At 42.1% G+C, this 18,649-nt stretch overlaps 1 protein-coding gene across 2 annotated transcripts in view; it reads left to right on the top strand.

Annotated features, from left to right (window-relative positions):
* The window catches only part of LOC8030168 (vacuolar protein sorting-associated protein 18 homolog), a 34,459-nt gene extending 16,907 nt beyond the window's left edge, over positions 1 to 17,552 (top strand). For both annotated transcript variants that reach the window (XM_040504572.1, XM_040220524.3), the window contains 16 exons: positions 466 to 526; positions 719 to 783; positions 2,645 to 2,783; positions 3,989 to 4,147; positions 4,625 to 4,718; positions 4,842 to 4,915; positions 5,449 to 5,613; positions 6,141 to 6,281; positions 7,595 to 7,726; positions 8,169 to 8,250; positions 9,190 to 9,317; positions 9,411 to 9,532; positions 10,383 to 10,500; positions 13,628 to 13,771; positions 16,519 to 16,577; positions 17,391 to 17,552. In XM_040504572.1, the coding sequence (XP_040360506.1) occupies positions 466 to 526; positions 719 to 783; positions 2,645 to 2,783; positions 3,989 to 4,147; positions 4,625 to 4,718; positions 4,842 to 4,915; positions 5,449 to 5,613; positions 6,141 to 6,281; positions 7,595 to 7,726; positions 8,169 to 8,250; positions 9,190 to 9,317; positions 9,411 to 9,532; positions 10,383 to 10,500; positions 13,628 to 13,771; positions 16,519 to 16,577; positions 17,391 to 17,454 (1,747 nt within the window). In that variant the 3' untranslated portion in view covers positions 17,455 to 17,552. The remainder of the gene's footprint in view (positions 1 to 465; positions 527 to 718; positions 784 to 2,644; positions 2,784 to 3,988; positions 4,148 to 4,624; positions 4,719 to 4,841; positions 4,916 to 5,448; positions 5,614 to 6,140; positions 6,282 to 7,594; positions 7,727 to 8,168; positions 8,251 to 9,189; positions 9,318 to 9,410; positions 9,533 to 10,382; positions 10,501 to 13,627; positions 13,772 to 16,518; positions 16,578 to 17,390) is intronic.
* The last annotated feature ends 1,097 nt before the right edge of the window (positions 17,553 to 18,649 follow it).

The raw sequence follows: 18,649 nt of genomic DNA, 5'->3' as shown, positions 1-18,649 counted from the left end.
TAATTCATTTGACTTAAAAGAAAAATTTGAAGAATTTTAGGCAAGGACGGGATTCAAACCCATGACCTTTCGGTTGTGAGCCAGACGCGCTACCGACTAGACCGTGCAGACATACTTGCATGACTTTTTTTTTGTATTGTAAATTGTATGTCTCGCCTGCATGTGGTTTGATGCACTGAACATCAGAAATATGTTTCATCTTGCAGAAACTGTTGAATGCTGCCTTTGTATGATTCTTGCATTTGAATGTTTTGACAAAGAATTTTCTACAAAGATTGTTGTGTCTGTGTTTGCCAAGCCAGCAAAAGGCACCAACATTTCTTAGCATGCAGATTCTTTTACTTGGAATATTTTGGGGGAGAATCTATTTATCTTTTCCACCATGAACAGTCAAAATGCAAGAACCCTAAGTGTTGGCCTACCTGGAACATTTTATGCATGACCAAATTACGACTTTCTTTCAAGGCACGTGTGGGAGGTGTACCTAAAGGACCGCAACTATGAACTCGCCAAGATGTACTGTAAGGTCAGTTGCACTCTAAAACCTTTATATTCCCCATTGATTAGCGATGCTAAGCAGACTGCCTGACATAAATGGGCGTACTACAACTACCCTCGACTTCCCAAAAAAAGTACCGAGTACTTTGAACAAAGTACTATTTGATGGATCAGTGGCTGATGTGAAGTAAATTTTTGATCGATTGATATTCTGTTTTAGGGTGACCCACAAAAACTGGACCAGGTTTTTACCAAGCATGCTGAAGACCTCTTTGAAAAACAAGAGTGAGTGAAGGTTTATGAGAAGCTCATTAATGAAGAGGCTAGGATTGCCCTTGCATGAAGAATGTTACCTTTTTTTAGTCTGTAGGATTCCCGGTTATGCCTCCATTGTTTTTATGTATGGTGTGCTTGAAGCTGATTCCTTAAATTGCTTCTCGCCTCATAAAACAACAGTTATATGGCAGCAATGCTTTTAGGGTGTAGAACCAGTTCATATTTTTAACTATTTGCTCAAGTAACGTTACTGGCTTCAGTGTGGACAGTTCGCGATCTTGTACATAGACGTAAAAATGACGGCTGCATAGACTATGCACTGTAGCTACAAAACATACCTGTCCATTTGCTTTGCTTGTCTTTTCCTGGGATGCCGACGACCTTAAAGGAATACTCCACCGATTTTTTTAGCTACCTCAACTAACTATATTTTCTGACTCCCCGGCCTTTACTCTCTCCGGTATGCTATTTAGAATCGCGAAATTCATAATAGTTATTGCGAAATCGGCAAATGAAAATGATGCAAAAACCAACATTCAAATATACGCGCGCTTTTCAGGGCCGTGACGTCAGTGGCAGGCAGGCTTGCCAGTCGAGCAAGCAGCCAAAAAATAGAATATGCCTATCATTTGTTCCGTGCTGGAGCGCGGGTACTGCAGCGAGCTTCCCAAGCATTCATTTGACACCATGAAACTGCTTCGAATCAGTTTAAAACAAAATCTACAGCCCAAAGAGTGAACTCCTGCCTTCCACTGACGTCACTTTTTCATTGTTGCCAGTAGAGACTTCGAGCTTGAAAAACACGGTGAGGACCAAAACTGTAAATTCAATAACTTCGTGAAAAAACAATATTTTGACCTAATATTTGGGATACTATTTTCGCGATGTTTGTTGGTTAGTTTAGCAAAATTTCAAGCAAATCGGAGACAATGAAAAAATCGGTGGAGTAGCCCTTTAACACATGCTTCGTATCCGAGCTTCAATTCCAAGTATCCGTGCATAGACTGTCGCAGTGTAAGATCTGCAGTTGAAGCTCTACCTTCAATACAAGGTTTTTACATTCAATGAAGCTTTGGCACGTTTGCAGCCGAAGCATGATGGAAGGCAACGAGTGCATGCTGGAGGGTAGAGCGTTTCCCACGGGTCTTTACATTTTAACAAATTACCTTGAAGTACTGAGCAAATACTCATCCAAAAGATAGAGGTAATTGCAAAAAAAAAAACGGGGATGGACAGTTGTTAGTTCTGAGAATGGAGAAGGGTCACACGGTACGACAAGCTCTTGCCTGGCCCCCGTTTGATTCACATAATGGTGGAAAAACAGTTTAGGGGTTTGGTGGAACACACTTTTTAAACAGCCACACCGCTCTTGTCGACCTGGCTTCATGCCGCCACTCTTGCATCAAGCTTCACTGCTTCGCACCGATGTCCGCATGTAAAGCTTTACCGCTTCCCACCAACGCGCGCATGTAAAGCTTCACTGCTTTACATCGACGCGCAAATGCAAGGCTTCACCACTTTTCGCTGGCATGGTCATAGGAGCGCCTCTGTTTCCTCGATAGACTAAAAAGTTTGCTGGGATGGAAAATTGCCAGTGGTATGCGCAAAAACGTTTTTTCATGGAGAGTGAGGAATGGAGTCGCTAGAATGTTCATTTTCTTGGCTATGCCTCTTCTCTATGCGACTGGCACTCACTTGATGCGTCCTTCGCTTACATTCCAAATGTTCAAAAAAGTAGGAGGTGCATTCTCATCGCGACATTGGCACGTGCTCGGCATTTTACGATATAGGTACTGGGTTTGCTTTGTCGGCATGTGCCGTGCTTGGTTGCGGCTCATCATCATCATCATTGTGAACGCACTTTTTGCAGGTACCTCGAAAGTGCTCGGATCTATGCCAAGACCTGCGCCTCCTTCGAGGAGGTCTCCCTCAAGTTTCTTCAACACGCGGAAGAAGACAACGAGGAGGCGCTGCGGTGCTTCTTGTCCAAGAAACTCGAAGGCCTAAAGGCAAGGAAAGCATTAGCAGAGAACAACTGCTTGACCTCGTCTTTCGAGGAACAACTTTTAAGCTAATGTACTCGAACCCATGCATTTATGGTTAATATTCGAGACAACTCTATGCCGTCCAATGTAATTACTGATTGGAAGAGTACCTGCTGAGATAGTCTTCCTTGCCGTTAACAGAATCGCTTTCCCAGATCTCTTGTTCTAGCTTGAAGAAACCTTGATACCAGGTACTATTTTAATTAATATTTTTTATCCATCTTAGCACAATGTGTTATTGGGCAGGCTCTTATGAGACGAGCATAACATTATGCAAGAGTGTGTCGAATACGACAGCCAGTGTCTTGAAAATATAACGTCGATTTTCTCTCTCTACACCTCTGTCATACGGCCGCTAAGTTTAGCCGACTTGCGTCCCATTGAATTTAGTAAGTCGTGCTAATTAATTATTCTTAACTAATAATAAAAATAATGATTATTATGAGGAAAGAAATAGAGGCATTCTTTCGATGCACGCTCTTTCCTTCCTAACTTCATCCGTAGAATTAAGATGCATATCCTGACGAGGCAGCCGTCAAATTCAGTCCCATTTGATGATGATTATTTTTCTGGTTAACACTGTGTTGTCCAGTGCTGTTGCTAATCGATGGGTTACCTTGTTAGGTGCAGTGTTCCTTACTAGGTATTCACAGCATCACCCTCAAAGTCTCTTGTTCTAGCACTAAGGTGCAGTAAGCGGTTTTTAATATTAAAATACCCCATTTTTCAGTGCATAAGTCACATTTTTTTCCCCAATATTTTTCGTCGGTGCATCTTATAAAACAGTGCGGCTTATATGCATTTTTTTTTTTTAAGTGTGGAGCTTAATGTGAGAGCTGGCCATCGGAGTTATATTTCTCATTCAATTCATTGGTGAGAACATTGAAAATGCCTCCTGTTTGTGCACATATTGCAATCATAATACATATGTGCAGGTTTATCAATGCAGTTTCGCCGCACCCACCAAAAAAGTATATAAATGTGACTACAAAGTTGCAATTTACATACCACGTTTTTGCATAAACGGCTGTTTATACTTACAGACCGGAAAATACGGTAGTTCAGGTGAGGTCAGCATGCATCAAGATGTTCCCTTTCTTCGTGTCTCTTCCTAAAATTCTGTCTTTGCGTTTGTTTTCATCCGTATTCATTCCTTGCCGTCCCTGAAGGCGTCTGACAAGACGCAGACGACCATGATCACCCTCTGGCTCGTGGAGCTGTTCCTCAACCGCCTCGGCATGCTGAGGACCGCCGGGCGGCAGAACGAAGCCACCTACAGGAACCTGGCCGCAGAGTTCAAGAAACTCCTTCAGGAGGATAAGGTCAAGGTCAGTTCAAGGTCGATCCAAGGTCACTGCAGATAGTGCGTTGATTTGGTCTCGCAAATATTGCAAAACCTGCGGTCTAGTTGTGCGCAAATTGGAAGGGTTCGAGCACTACCCGATAGGTGGCGCCGCCAGTGTGTTCTTTTGTCATAAGCCATCGAAAGCGGTTATTGCGGAGTCACTCACAGTTTAGTGGAAATGCTTGAGTCCGGGGCAAAGTCAGAAGACTAAAATGTCTTTGCTTCGTTGCTTGTCATGGAAACTTTTAGAAATGCAGGCCAATGCTGGTGCTGTTTCTGGTTTTAGCTTGTTCGTCTTCAGGGTGGGCTGATCACTTTTGCACATTGAAGACCTGTGCAGGCAAATCAGTCAGGCTCTTGATTTGGGTTTGAACCTGATCTGGGGATCTTGCGATGAAACCCTCATTTGTTTTATTGTCTCGGTTGTCGGCGAAATGACAGTGCTTCCGTATTTCTCAAGGACTGTGTCAGCAACAACAGGAGTGCGGTCTACAAGCTGATCTCCAAGCATGGGGAGGAGAACATCCTCATCGACTTTGCCAACATCATGAAAGGTAGGTTGAGCTTTCGATCACTCCTAGACGAGATTGGTGAGCATCAAATTTGCAAGTCACTGTTAGTTCGCTTTGCCATGTCGTTGACGAAACTTTGTGATTGGTGTGACCTTGTTCTTGCAGACTTTGAGAGGGTCATCCAATACCACCTCCAGAACAAGAACTTTGTGCCTGCACTGGAAGTTCTGATGAGACAGGTGTGACCTTGGAAGCTTGTTAAGCAGCCTTTGAGATGCTAACAAATGTTTGTATGTGTTCTATAGTGCATAATTGTGACCTGAGGTCCACTCATTTTCTGTGATTTGTGCTTGTGCTTGATTCAGTGTAGACGGATGTTTTATTATGCTTTTGTTGAATACATTTCATGATGCGTAAAACGTCTCAGAAAGGACACTACGTCGATGCTATGGCCCATTTCTTCCTTTGTGCAGCTACTGGTACTTACAGTTCTGGATTTTTTACTCGGTGTTCTAGAACTTTTTGGGTTATTTTCTAAGCTTGGAATCTATAAATTGTGTTTTGTTTCCTGACTAAATTATGACACTTTTCGACGGCACAAGCATTCCTATCTGCACATGCGTCTGCTGAAGTTTGCCGAATCTTTGCTGAAGTTGTCTTGGAAAGTCCGGCAAAGTGCAAAATCTCGCAGAACGCAAACTTTGGCCGCTTTGGCTCGTCGCTGCTAAGCAAGCGTGAGGTTTCATCCGTTCCACTTTCCCGTCTGCTTCAGAACGACGTCGAGCTGGTGTACCAGTTCTCGCCGACGCTGATGCAGTGCATCCCGAAGAAAACCGTCGACATGTGGATGACGTGGAACGCGAGAGAGCGGCGGCTGGACCCTGCGAGGTTGATACCGGCGTTGGTGCAAAACGACAACACGCGGGACAAGACGCAGGTACAGTTCATTACTTCTTCCTTAAAGAAACACAGCCATCCATTAAAATCGTCTACATGGTTACCTAATTTGAATTCTGACCGACTTATTTTTAAGTTTCCAGGTTTTCAGTATGCACTGATAAACTCTAGAAAGTAATCCCTCAATTTTTTTTTTTTTTTTTTTTTTTTAAGTTGGGGAGAAGCAAAACTTCAATTTGAGCTGTCCTTCAATAACAAAAATCAAAGCTTTCCAGGAGAAAGAAGTTTTCCCATAGTTTTATTTCGTGCTGACTAAGTTTCTTCAGCATCAACTGCAATAAGCACAGATTTCTCCAAAATCTTCCGAACTCTGAAAACACGGAAGGAAAGAAGGAATTAATGCTTCTTGGAAACGCGGAAGGCTGCATGTTATCATGCGCCCTGATCACAGCTCCCACAGTTGTTTCCGTCAGTCGCAGTCTCCCGAGTCTGTTTATCTTTTAATAAGAGGCACGAACGAGCCATTCGATGTTGCGGTCGTTGCAAAGCGTGCATGGTTACCGGCAGGGCTACGAAGCCATCCGCTACCTCGAGTTCTGCGTGAACAAGCTGGGCAATCACGACGAGGCAATCCACAACTACCTCCTCGCCCTCTATGCCAGGCTGGAGCCCGAGAAGCTGATGAAGTACCTTCTCATCGAGGGACACGTGAGTCTGGCATTTTTCCTCTATAGCTAAAGGTATGCAAAGATCAGATTTTTGACTGTAAATCAAATATAAATATGGGTGTGGGACTGCGAATTGAATTTGAATATTTTGAAATAGAAATACCTTACGTTTGATGTGAATTGAATTTGCACAGTTGGAAATTTTTTCTAGAAAGCATATTCATGAAAAGGAACAGTTTTATTAATTGAGAAACATTCCACATTAAATGAGAAGCATTCTAAGAAATGTATCTATGAAAAGAAGAAGTTTTATTAGATGAGAAACGTTCCACAACCCACAGAATAAAAAGGCCCAGGAAGAAAAGTTGGGTAAGACATAATTTAATATGGGAAAGAAAGCAATGACTACTTTAGCTTTTGAACATGGCTTGAGAATTTATTTTCCAGCACCGCCTTTGAAAAATTGGGGTTGAGCTATAATTTCGAAGAAAGCTAACCTTCAACAGTTAAAAGTTAAAACATTTCTCAAGGTCATCGAGCCAACCAGCACGTTCCGTTTCTCCCATCACGTCAGCGCAAACCAGTGAAGCTTGACATGCGCACGCTGGTGCGAGGTGGTGGAGCATGGCATGAGAAATCTGAGAACTCTGAATTACATTATTCGTAATTTTGGAACATTTTAGAAACTTGATTATTTCTAACAGAAATATGTGCCGCAGATTGAGTGGAATAGTAAACACTATTTGTAAATTATTCCAAGTTTGGAATATTTGACACCTTTTCTTTTGATTCGTATCGTACGAGGCGCTTAGCACACCGTGCTTGTTTTACTGGGGGTCAGTTTCATTGAACAACTTATTTTGTCCAGTGCTGTCATCGAAACTGCTACTGTGATGGAAAGTGGTCACTTGGGACACTAACCTAGATGGTAAAATGTGGCACCCACCCCTTTTGAAGTGAAGCGTGAAAAAGTGCCTGCGTCGTGTTCACGCTGACAGTGTTGCTGTGTGCGCTTGGTGTGACATCCATGTTTGTAGCAGCAGCCAAAATGTACCCTAAAGCAGGGGGCACATGGGCAATGAAAACGGGCACCACACGGCAGTGCATGCCAGTATCCATAGCAACCAGTGCTGGCATCCCTACGTCACTTCCTCGTGGCTCCGCGGCGCTCGAATCTGCTCGATACAGATAAAGCCGCACAATGCACTTGTGGCGCCTCTAGCGGCAAGTGCTGCGCGGCGCCCACTTTCATTGCTCGTGTCTTCCATGCTTTAGTGCCACTTTGAAAGTGCAGCGTATACCAAACTCTGTCCGAAATGAATTGTTTGTTCCTTGTGCTTCTCGGCCACGTAGGACCAGGTGACTGTGCCATACGACCTCAAGTATGCCCTCCGCGTTTGCTCGGAGCTAGGCTTAACGGAGGCCTGCGTCCACATCTACTCCACCATGGAGCTGTATGAAGAGGCCGTCGACTTGGCCCTCAAGGTGCGCTCCCCTTTTTCTGTCTGTGAAAGAGTCACAATTGGACAACCACTGACAGCAAGCGTCGTTTTGCCAAACCAGTTTTTTGGTTGTCGTGTTATATACTTGTTTCGTTTTTAGGGGGAAGTGTATGTTTTTAGGAGCTGGGATATTGGAGGCAAGTGGAAAGTACCACCACAAAAAACTAGCACACGCCCTTTAAATTTAGCGGACGGCGTTCACATCATTTCGGTAACGTGACGCATGGCCCGACGTCATGTGACATACTCACGTGACACGAACCACGTGATGTTGCATCACATAACTTGACGGCACTTGACATCGCTAAATTTGCCGCCTTAACTTTGTGTCCGTGTCGGCACAGCTCAAAAACATGCTTCCCATTCCGTGTCCCCCAACTTGATTTATAAGATGAAGATACATTATTAATTTTTTCTTACTCTAGGTTGACATTGAGCTTGCCAAGACAAATGCAAACATGCCGGGGAACAACGAGGAACTCAAGAAAAAGCTTTGGCTCAAAATTGGTGAGGCTGCAAGTTTCCTTGAACAGCTCAGCAACTTCTAACGACTTGCAATAGAGCAGGTCATTTGTTTTATATTTATTTGTTGAGGCCTGAATAGAATTCTGTTTGCTGCATGTGAACAGGCTGTTCCAGCCCTTTTTTCTGTGAGCACCATTACTTTTGATATTCTCGCTTTTCGTTTGAGCATTGGGAACATTGAGGTCTCATTCCTATGCCAAATCAGTGTGATGACCTGACTTGTGCACTTTGCTATCTACCCTTCTGACAGGACCTAAAGTTAACTTTCTGTACGAGTGTTTATTGAAAAGTGCAAAATTTCCTGTGATGGTGAGATATCGAGTGAATTAGCTTTTGATAAGGTTGTTTTTTTATTTTATTATATTTACTTCATGATTTGGCAGCTTGTCTGACATCAAGCTCCTCCTGATAAACAATTTCAGGGCAATTGTGCCATAATATTTTGAAGCGGTGCTCGGGACTTTTGTCTATTTTCGAGGTTGTCGGGGATATAAGAGGTACCGCACACTGTGTTGACCAAGTTCTGATCCAAACCACATTTAATCTAATGCGTCATACTATTTGGCCATAGCCGTAGACATGGGGAACAGAAATGTGCATGTGAAGTTGCATCGTTTCATGCTTGCCTGCCCCGAGTTTGTGCAGAACGTCAGATTCTAGCAGAAGTTTTGTTTTCGATGGTGGCCACACTGTTTTGTCTAGAAGCTCCGTAGAAATATCGGCAGCATGTTGGGGCTTCTAGGAACTAAAAAACGTCACATAAAAAAATAACTCAATTTTTTTAGTCTTTTTCCCGGAAAAATTGTTTGCGAAAGTCGGAAGGTTTTTTTTCTTGATTTCGGGCCACCATTGTTTCATGCGTGCCGTCTGCTGCTGTGTGCCGTCTGCTTGCGATGCGAAAAAGTTGTCTGTCACATCCAGCCGAGCACGTGGTCAAGGAGGAAAAAGACATCAAGAGGGCCATGGAATTTCTGCAAGAGTGTGACCTCATCAAGATTGAAGACATCCTGCCTTTCTTCGACGAATTTGTCACCATCGATCACTTCAAGGTATGTGGCCTTGGAAATGCCACAAATCGTTTGTCTCTCTTTCTTGTAATTGGCACCGATCTAAAAGGGAAGCTTTTCTTGTCGTCGTTGCAGGACGCCATCTGCTCGTCGCTGCAAGAGTACAACATGCACATTGAGGAGCTCAAGGTGGAGATGGAGGACGCTACGCAGAGCGCCAAGGAAATACGCTCAGAGATCCAGGCCTTCCGCAACAAGTGAGGGCCCTTTGGTCACTGTTGCTGAGCAATTGGCAACTGTACCTATTGCATTAAGGGGTTCAAACCTGATGCCTAAGTCTCAGAACTGACCGTTATCTCTGTCGAAAGTTATAAGCGGTTTTCTGAAAATTTCTGTGGGATAATTGGGCCCATTTTCCCTCTGAAATTTTCAGAAAACCGCTTATAACTTTTGATGGAGAGAACAGTCAGTTCTGAAACTTTACCATCCGGTTCAAACTGCTAGCGCTACATTTGGACGAAAAATGAGCATTCAACAATGCAGAGTTTATTTTTGCGGTGAAAAATATGCTGTACATTTTTTTGGGGGGGGCGACAGGCTGCACTATAATTACAACTGCACTATTGCAGTGTACTTTTTCAGTGGTTTTGCATTGTACGTATTACAATGCAAAACCACTGAAAAAGTGCACTACAATGGTACAGCTACATGAGGATTATTTCATAAATTGTGTTGCTGTGCGCTCTTGCAAATGCCTTGGACCGGAGCATTGTTTCTAGCATACTGCTGCAAGGTGTTCTTGCAGCCATTGCTTTGTTCCACTGATGAATTGACATGTAGATATAAATGATGCATATAAGCTACCATTAATTTTTATTTTATTTTGAAAAAGAACTTTTATACATATATAGTGTCAGATACGTTAAACTTTGGCACTTGGCGAAACTTGGCGAAAAAATGAGAGGGACGGCGAAATCGAATTTAGCTTTGCATTCTATTAAAAACACTACTAGATATGTTTGCTTCATTGAATGAAACTGGGAACTCGCTAATAGATGACAGCTCGACCAAACCCAATTCTAAAGTTTTTTTGACGCTCTTGTCCAGGTTTTCGGTAGTCAGAGCCGACCAGAAGTGTGCAGTCTGCGAGTATGCCGTGATGAACCAGGCCTTCTACATGTTTCCCTGTGGGCACATGTTCCATGCTGACTGCCTCTCCAGTGAAGTGAGTATACCACTTGTTTAGTTTTCTGTTTGCCCTTCAGACACGAAACTCTTTTTTGTTGTCTGTTCCCTCGCCTTTTGGTCTTCGTGGTCATGACAGTCTCAAGCAGGAAAGACCTACAATTTGCGAGGAATTCTGGTGGTCTGTTCTCTCGCCTCTCTGTCTTCGTGGTCATAGCAGTCTCCAACAGGGAAGACCTGCAATTTGCAGGGAATTCCGGCGACACCTTTTAATGAGCTAGGGAATCATCAGGAACTGTATATAGGGAAAGCCTAAAATCCCTAGTCGAGGACATTGGGCATGACTTACCCAAAGCAGCTAGGGAATTAGAGGGAGAGCCTGAAACTCTCACTCTGGAGCATACTTGGGTAGTAATTCAATTACAGTAATTCAATTACTGTAATTTAATTACTTTTCCTGGTAATTTGTAATTGTAATTTATTACTTTTGGCTAACAGGAATTGTAATTGTAATTTAATTATTTTCTAGCGTCAGTAATTGCTAAATTTCAGGCACAATTACAATTACTTTTGCAAGATTTTGCGGCGGCGGCGCTTTTCCCCCCTGGCCACGGAGACGACAGCACTGCCAAAGCGACAGGGGAAAAAGTGACTCCCAACCTGCTCAAAAAAAAAAAAAGGGAAAAGAGGGATGGGAAAGAGACGCTGGGATAGAACGGAATGAAGGATTTTGTAGACTTTAAAACGATTTAATGAAGGATTTGAGAAATAATTTGATAAATGAGGGCTACATTCGCATCCGTTTTTGTTCCTGTCGTAGTTGAATCTGACACTTCGTCTCGTTCGCTACCTGTTACTCCTGTTTCTAATGGTCTTTCTTATTTCTCATTCCCACACGGGGGCATCGGGGGTCGAAGTCGAGCTGGTTGGCTCCGATCACATCATCCGGTCGAGGCGGGGAGGTTCGAGGCTCTCCTTACGCGTCTTCGCCGCTGGCATATTCACTTACATATTTCAGTCAAGTTTGGGGACTTTTTTGTTCATGAAATTATTCTCGTTTCTTTATGAGTTTTTTACGTCCTTCTCTGCTATCTCGTATGCTGGTACCACTAACAGTAAGTCGTGCTACTCTAACATCGAGGCAAAGAAGCAAAGAAGCAGCAGGTCTCATTAACACGACGCACCCTGCCTTACTTCCAACTGTTGTTGCTACACTGCTCTTCCTTCTCCCAATCCTCGTCTGCCTTTTTGTATAAATCTTCATTATTTAGTGTTCGCTCTACCTAACCCTTTCAACCGTTCGTCAGCCTGATTGGACGAGATTCCAAAACTTACAAACCGCGGCTTTAGACTGTAGGGAGCTTGTTTTTACATTTGTTGTTCGTTGAAGGCTTTTTTTTTTTTTTTTTTTTTTATAGAGGGCTTGACTTGCACTTTGTTTTTACACCTCTATCATGACCCTCCACGCGTTGTCCTCTCGTCCTGGCCTGTGGAGCCGTTCCGAGGCGCGCAGTGCTGCTTTGCATTGAGAACCTGGAACAGTCTTATCTACAATGGAAAAGGAAAGGCTGTCGGGGCCTTGTTACGAAAAATTCTTTAAACAGATTAGCAGCAATGCAAAAAATATAATCGTGAGGTGCAAACTCTCCGCACCGTCTCTGAAAACAAATTCAACAAATCGAAAGGCGACCTCCAATTTGCGGAAACATTTGCAGGTTAGCAACTTTTTTGTCACTTTCAATAATACTTAGTTATAAAAAAAATAATAATAATGGCTCGTCTATATCTTCCAGCTGAAACACGCTCAAGTAAATTATGAAATTGAGGCGTCCAAGAGGCCGCAGTTCTGGAATAATTCGCGGATTCTAATTTTCGCGACGCGGTGGGGTTGCACTATAGATTCAAATGTGTTTACATTTTCCGGAATTGCTCGCGGGACTTATTTTTCGCGAATTGTAGGCGAATCGCGAAATTCGCACAAATAAAGTCGTTTCAGGGCATTATGAATTTTTCGAGGTTGTTCTTGCCATGCTAAATTCAAATCGGTCTTCTTTATGAGACGAATAACATCGATACAATCATTGCTATCCTAATGATTAGCTGTATGACAATCCTAAATTTATTATCTATATCAGGAGCTTTTTGGGTGTTAGCGTGCAGTGAATTAACCCAGAATCCCTGGCAATAGAGTTGCTGCTATTGTGACACTAATTTTGTAAAAGCGACCACAGTTCGCGTGCTACGGTTACCCACATCCGGCATGTTAAAAGTCCACAGACAGGGAGAGGAAGCGAATCATCGTGGCTGAAATGTTTTCGTAAGTTGTCGTATTCTTTAAATGTTTGACGTCGTTTACAAGTTTCTCTTATTAGCTATTTTTACGTGAGTTTTATGATACCGTACTGCCGCATATTTGTTTCCTTGTATTATTTTTAAGTTTATTTTTTGTTGGTTTGACTTGGATACCGTTTGCATAAGCTCTAACGAGATTCACATCGCACCTGTGAATTTTGTCGCCATTTTTAGTTTTTGAGAATATAAGAATGCAGGAATTCATTACTCCAAACTATTAAGTTCTGTAATCCATTTAACAAATTTCATAAAAGGAAAGTACAATGCGTGGCATTTATACAGCGGCCATATAACTCGTTTACAGTTATATGGCCCAAAGTGGGTAACTCTCAGAAAGAAGTAATTGTAAAGTAATTGCATTACTTTTAAAAAGTAATTTGTAATTGCAATGAACTACTTTCGCGTAGTAGTAATTGTAATTGTAGTTAAACTACTTTGGGAGCTAAGTAATTGTAATTGTAATTAAATTACATTTTGAAAGTAATTTACCCATGTATGCTCTGGAGCTGTGCCTGTAGTCTCTTGCAGGTTTAGAAAAGCAGGTCAAGCTGCTCCCACAAAGCCCTCCTCCCTTTCTACTTTGGCAAAGCAAATGCTGGAAAGGGGCGAGGGGGGGACGGGGGCTTGTTTTGCTTTTCTTAAATTGCAATAGACTATAGAAAGGTTGGAAAACTTGCAATTGCCAATAAAAAGCAAAAGAGATTTGGACCATCATAATATGCCAGACCTTTCTGATAGCTCATCTTCAGGCGTGTTCTTCGCGTAGAGTGTGGATTTGTTTTTGCCAGAGGCCGCTCGATGCCCGTTTCGTGCAGGTCCAGCAGCACTTGACGCCCACGAAGGTGAGCCGCATCGACGACATCCACCGGCAGTTGGCCTCCCTCGGCGGCCACGACGACAACGTGTCGCTGTCGTCCACATCGGGGATACCCACGCTCAGCACCCGCGACAAGCTCATGGTCAGTAATTCAGTAATGGGGATGGGATAACAGGGTGGATAAAAACCAGCAGGATAGTCGGTACATACCCAAAGCACTAAAGGTGCCAAGGACACGTGAAGGACATGCACCACCATGTGGTGTGTCCTTTTTGCGTGTTCTTGTCTTTGTTTGTTTTTGATTTTTTGGTTGTGATCAGTACTTTCTCGATTCAGTAGGTGACTGCTTTCACACGACTTTGGAATTGATGTGCCGCTTCGTGGCGTTTTAAATAAACAAAGAGCAACAATGAATTTGATATTTCTGGCTAGGATTCTGTGTTTTCGGACAAATTTGAATAACTCTGAAGAACACTTGCCGGTTAAATTTTTTGTCAATTCGGATTTATTCTATAAACTCAGAATTTGAATGCCCCATGCCAGAAAAAAGAAAGGTGGTTTTCTACAATTCAGCTTGATCAGAGCACAGGGTTAATGTTTCTGTAAAAGGGCCAAATCCCGGACTGAAGCTCACCGGACAAGCTCGCCGGACAAAACATCATCAGATTTTTCACAGATCTGGACAAAAGCTCACCACTTTTACTCGTGAAACCGGAAACAAGCTCACCCAGATAACACTGTGTGCTTTTCTAAATGAGCTTAAATAATACAGGCTTGGAAGCGCTTTGCCAATTGCAGCATTGTGAACCATTCCACATTTCGCTGTGCCTTCCTGCTCCCCCAAAAAATTAGTATGTTGCTTGTATATTTAAACAGCCTACATGCTAGTACACCTCCACTGGTGACTTCTCTCTTACCTGTAGATGAGAGGTTTAGCCAGTGCAGTACAACCCCTAACCTGGGGTCTTCAACATGCATGTCACGCAGTAGTGATCACACGAACGCATGCCAGTACGAAACACATCCAGATCGAAACGGGCAGGGGGTGGGAATCGAACCCGACAGGTTCTGCTGCGCAAGTTTTTGTTCCACGCTCCAAGCTGAGACGCATGTTGCACCAAAACTAACCAAGAAAAATTTTTTTGTTTTGCTTTTCAAGGTTATTAAAGGAGTTGATATTTGTTTGGTGAGAACAGGCGCCAAGTGGCTATTTTCATCAAACGAGAATGATCATGATTTATTCCGGACCAGGTAAATAGACGGAGTGTTCCGTTTCGTTTCATGATCTCATGTTGATGAGCTGTCAAGCGCCAGCAGTGCGAGGGAGAACAGCGCGAGTTGCTTGTTTAAGTCGTCCGTTTCAAACGCGAGGAAAGATACACCATATTTGGACGAATATGAACGACACACAATAAAGGTTGTGCGTTTATTTCTGTTCTCCATACCAATGCCTTGTAAGCACTTATTTGGGCGCGTTGCTTTGCGCCCTCAGTGCCACAGCTCAGCCAACAATGGCGTGTAGGTATCTGATTTCCGAAAATGGGATATGCATAGGTGGCTTTGTCAGAAGTACTATGCTAAAATATCAATTCGTTGTTTAACTTTTTTTCTTTTATTATTTTTGCACAAAGGCATTCAGCATTTCCACGTGTATTCGAAATACCGCACGCATTAAATCACGTCTACTGTAATGTCTCTTGTGAACACTCGTCCCCAAGAAATCACCCATCCTGTTCCTTGGGCTGAATATCCATAACATAAAAATTCCAAAACATCGACCCCTCTCCTTTTGATTCCCGCCGGATATCGATTGCAGTGTCCGACGGGAATCACATGAACGTCGCGACCTGCAGTATCAGTATGTGTGACGAGCGTGTTCGCCGCGGGTTCCCTCATGCTTATCGCATCATGACACGCAAATTTGCATCGTCCGCAGTTAGCGGTAGCCGTTCCTGTGACGTGCAACTTCCAAACTCGATCCCGCAATTTTTTTTTTTTTTTTTTTTCTTCCTTTTTTTTGCGATTTGCGCGCGCGATATCGTTTCCCGTGACACCCGACTTCGTAACTGTGAAGCGTGAATGCGCTGCGTCTGCGTTCTGCTGCCGTACCCGTGACAAGGGACCTCATAGTGAATTCCCACACTTATCACACCTGTGCTTCACCAATTTTTAAATGAAATTTTGCTGTCACATCTTCGATTACCCCATATTTTTCGCCATTTATCTTTTCATTTTGGGTGGGCGTTCTTTTTGGACTTTACGGTATATAAATATACCTAGGAGCCTGCTGGCAGGTGTTCACCTATCTAGTCCCTGGGGAAACTGTATGAAGTGGCTTTTTACAATATTCCCTTGTCAGAGGGAAAAACTAAGCTTGCGGCATTTAAAATATGTATATAAAATATAAAATAAAATTTCAATGAAATAAAAAGTAATTATCTTAAAGAGTCATACAAGTCTTTATATGTATACACCACATACGTAATGGGGGAAATTAGTAAAAGTCCACAAGAAGTAAAAACATTTTTTACTTAGTTTTTTAGGTGAAAACGAGCACTACTGAGCTCAACATTGAGATTTTACTGTACCTGGTTTTTAGCACTCTACAATTTCATTGTTTTTGCAAGACCCAATTCGACTTTTTTTTAAGTTGGTGTGCAAATCTAGTAAACATGTTTTGAATTGAGGCACACCCCTACCTTTGATTCTACCATTTAAAAATAAGATGGGCAGTTCTTAGTTTGTTGTAAATAGGGTATGCAAGCCATCCTAGGTTATCAAGTTTATCCATCCTAACCAGAGATTTCCCAGAATGATGCGAGATTAGGTATGATGATCTTGGTGATCTGAAATTTAGCTCTGGCTACTTTTTTTCTTTTTTAATTTCAGAATGAGCTGGATGATCTGATAGCTTCAGAATGCCTTTTCTGTGGAGAGCTCGCAATAAGGTAAGGGGCAAGACTTGCAGAATTGTTGCTTGTGGTAAAAACTCTGCAATTCTGGAGTCGAAAAGAAAAATTTTTTTTTATCTGTTATTTTTTATTGGAAATTCAGTTTTCCAAGGCTTTCACTTCAGAAAACACTGATTGTTTCTTTTCTACTTTCTGTGTTAAGTTTATGCACCGGTTTTGGAGGTGTTTTTATTTTTGGCCTTTCAATTCTGTATATTTTAAGGTTTCTTTTTTTTGGGGGGGTGGGAGGGGGGGGGGGTGGCCAAGAAAATGAAATGGGAGGAAAATGTGCAGGTCTAGTGAACTTGGATTGGTGAAGAAATACATGCTGTATATCATCTCTTAATACAACTCCTCAAGCGTTAAGCAGAATTTTTTTTACAGAGGCAGGATGCTCTTTTTGAATATATACTATATATAGTAGTAGAATTTGTGATCTAAAATTCAACGAATAAATTACTTCTCATTTAAAGTATCCTATAAGCACCTGCTTGTTGTCACAACACCAATCAATTAATCAATCAAATGTTTACTTGATCCAACGATATAAGCAATGCCTCGCATCATGTGTTTGAATATCTACTCACCAAAACAGGCCTCATCTTCTGTTACAACACACATCAGGTGTATGTAAAACAAGGAAAGAAAAAGCCAAAGAAACCTCTCGATTTAATTTATGAATATCTTTTTTTTTTTTTCTTTTTAGCTGGGCAGTTTTTCACCTTTTCTATGCACTGTAGAAACGTCAGTCCAGTTTGTTGTTGGAAATGTGTCGCGAACGTGGAACTAATTTGTCCATCTCTATCTCAGGTCTGTGGACGAGCCTTTTGTAGACCCCGAAAGGTATGAAGAGGTCATGAGGGACTGGCGATAGCTCGAAGCAGTCAACCTGCCGAAGTGTAAATAAAGTTGAGAGGGCCTATCTTGATTGAGTACCAACATTCCCTTTGAAATAAAACCAGTATCTCTAAAGGTGATATTCATGCTTTCCTTTTTTTCTTTGGTCAAAACATTGGAAGTGTATTAGCAATGGGCCTGGTAGGAGACAGGAGAGCAGGTTGCCAACATCTGCACTGCTCACAAAACTCATTTCCACTTTAAGTGTGAGCGAAGTCAGAGTTGCAGGCAGGAGTGTGTTGCCCTGAAAGATGCTTGTACACGACCACAGATGCTTTGCAGGGACGTTGAGAGACCAGAGGTCACTTTTACAGCTTCTGCTACGTTTGCACTTGAAGTGAGACGGAATGTAAGCTCTTTGTGTTTCTACCTGCGGTTCTAAGTTCAGTGCTCCTGAATTTCAGGATTTTAATGGCTGGTATAGCTTAAATTGTGGATTTCTTGTTTGTTTGTTTTTTGTGCTTCAGCATGGCCTATGTAGCTTTTTGCGCCATTAAACTTGATAAACTTTTTTGTTCTTTTTTGTTGTGGTTGTTGTTTTTAAATTGTATATTTTTATGGTTGTTTAGAGAAGTACCTTGACAGTCAGGTTTGTTTGCATTCTAAAGGTTTACAAAAGAGGGACTTGAAAACGGGGGAGACGATATTGAACTTAGCTGACATGCAAGAAAATGAGGTTGGGAACTTCTAATTCTTACGGTGCCAAGTTATCAATTTGGTCGCAATTGATGCTTGTGGTGGGCGTGTGAATTTTTTTTTTAAGGTAGATCCAGGTTATCCAAGTGATGACTTGGATCTATAAAACGTAAATAGAATGATCTACAAGAGGATCTGGGATCCAAGGAATTTTTCTGGCCATGTGAATTTATCAGTGTCCTGATGGTGGAATGCTGGTTGGAAGATAAATTATTGTTTGAACTTGTCAAAGAAAAAACTCCTTGCTAAATTCTTTTTTTTTTTTTTTTTTTTTTTAATCTTTGCATGTTGTGATTTTCTCAATAAAGTACTAATCTGGTTCGTTTATGCTATTAACCACTGTATCCTGTATTCAAAGTGTGTTGTAATATGAAAATGTTTAGTAGAGCCGCTTTATGCAATAAATAATAGATCGGGGGAGTTTTTGAAAGAGGCATCTTCACTATAAGTAGTAAGTACAATCTGAACAAAATGTT

This window comes from Ixodes scapularis, unplaced genomic scaffold, assembly GCF_016920785.2.
Source record: "Ixodes scapularis isolate PalLabHiFi unplaced genomic scaffold, ASM1692078v2 PGA_scaffold4__175_contigs__length_147842914, whole genome shotgun sequence".
NCBI lineage: Eukaryota > Metazoa > Arthropoda > Arachnida > Ixodida > Ixodidae > Ixodes > Ixodes scapularis.
This window is presented reverse-complemented; position numbering and strand designations above follow the sequence as displayed.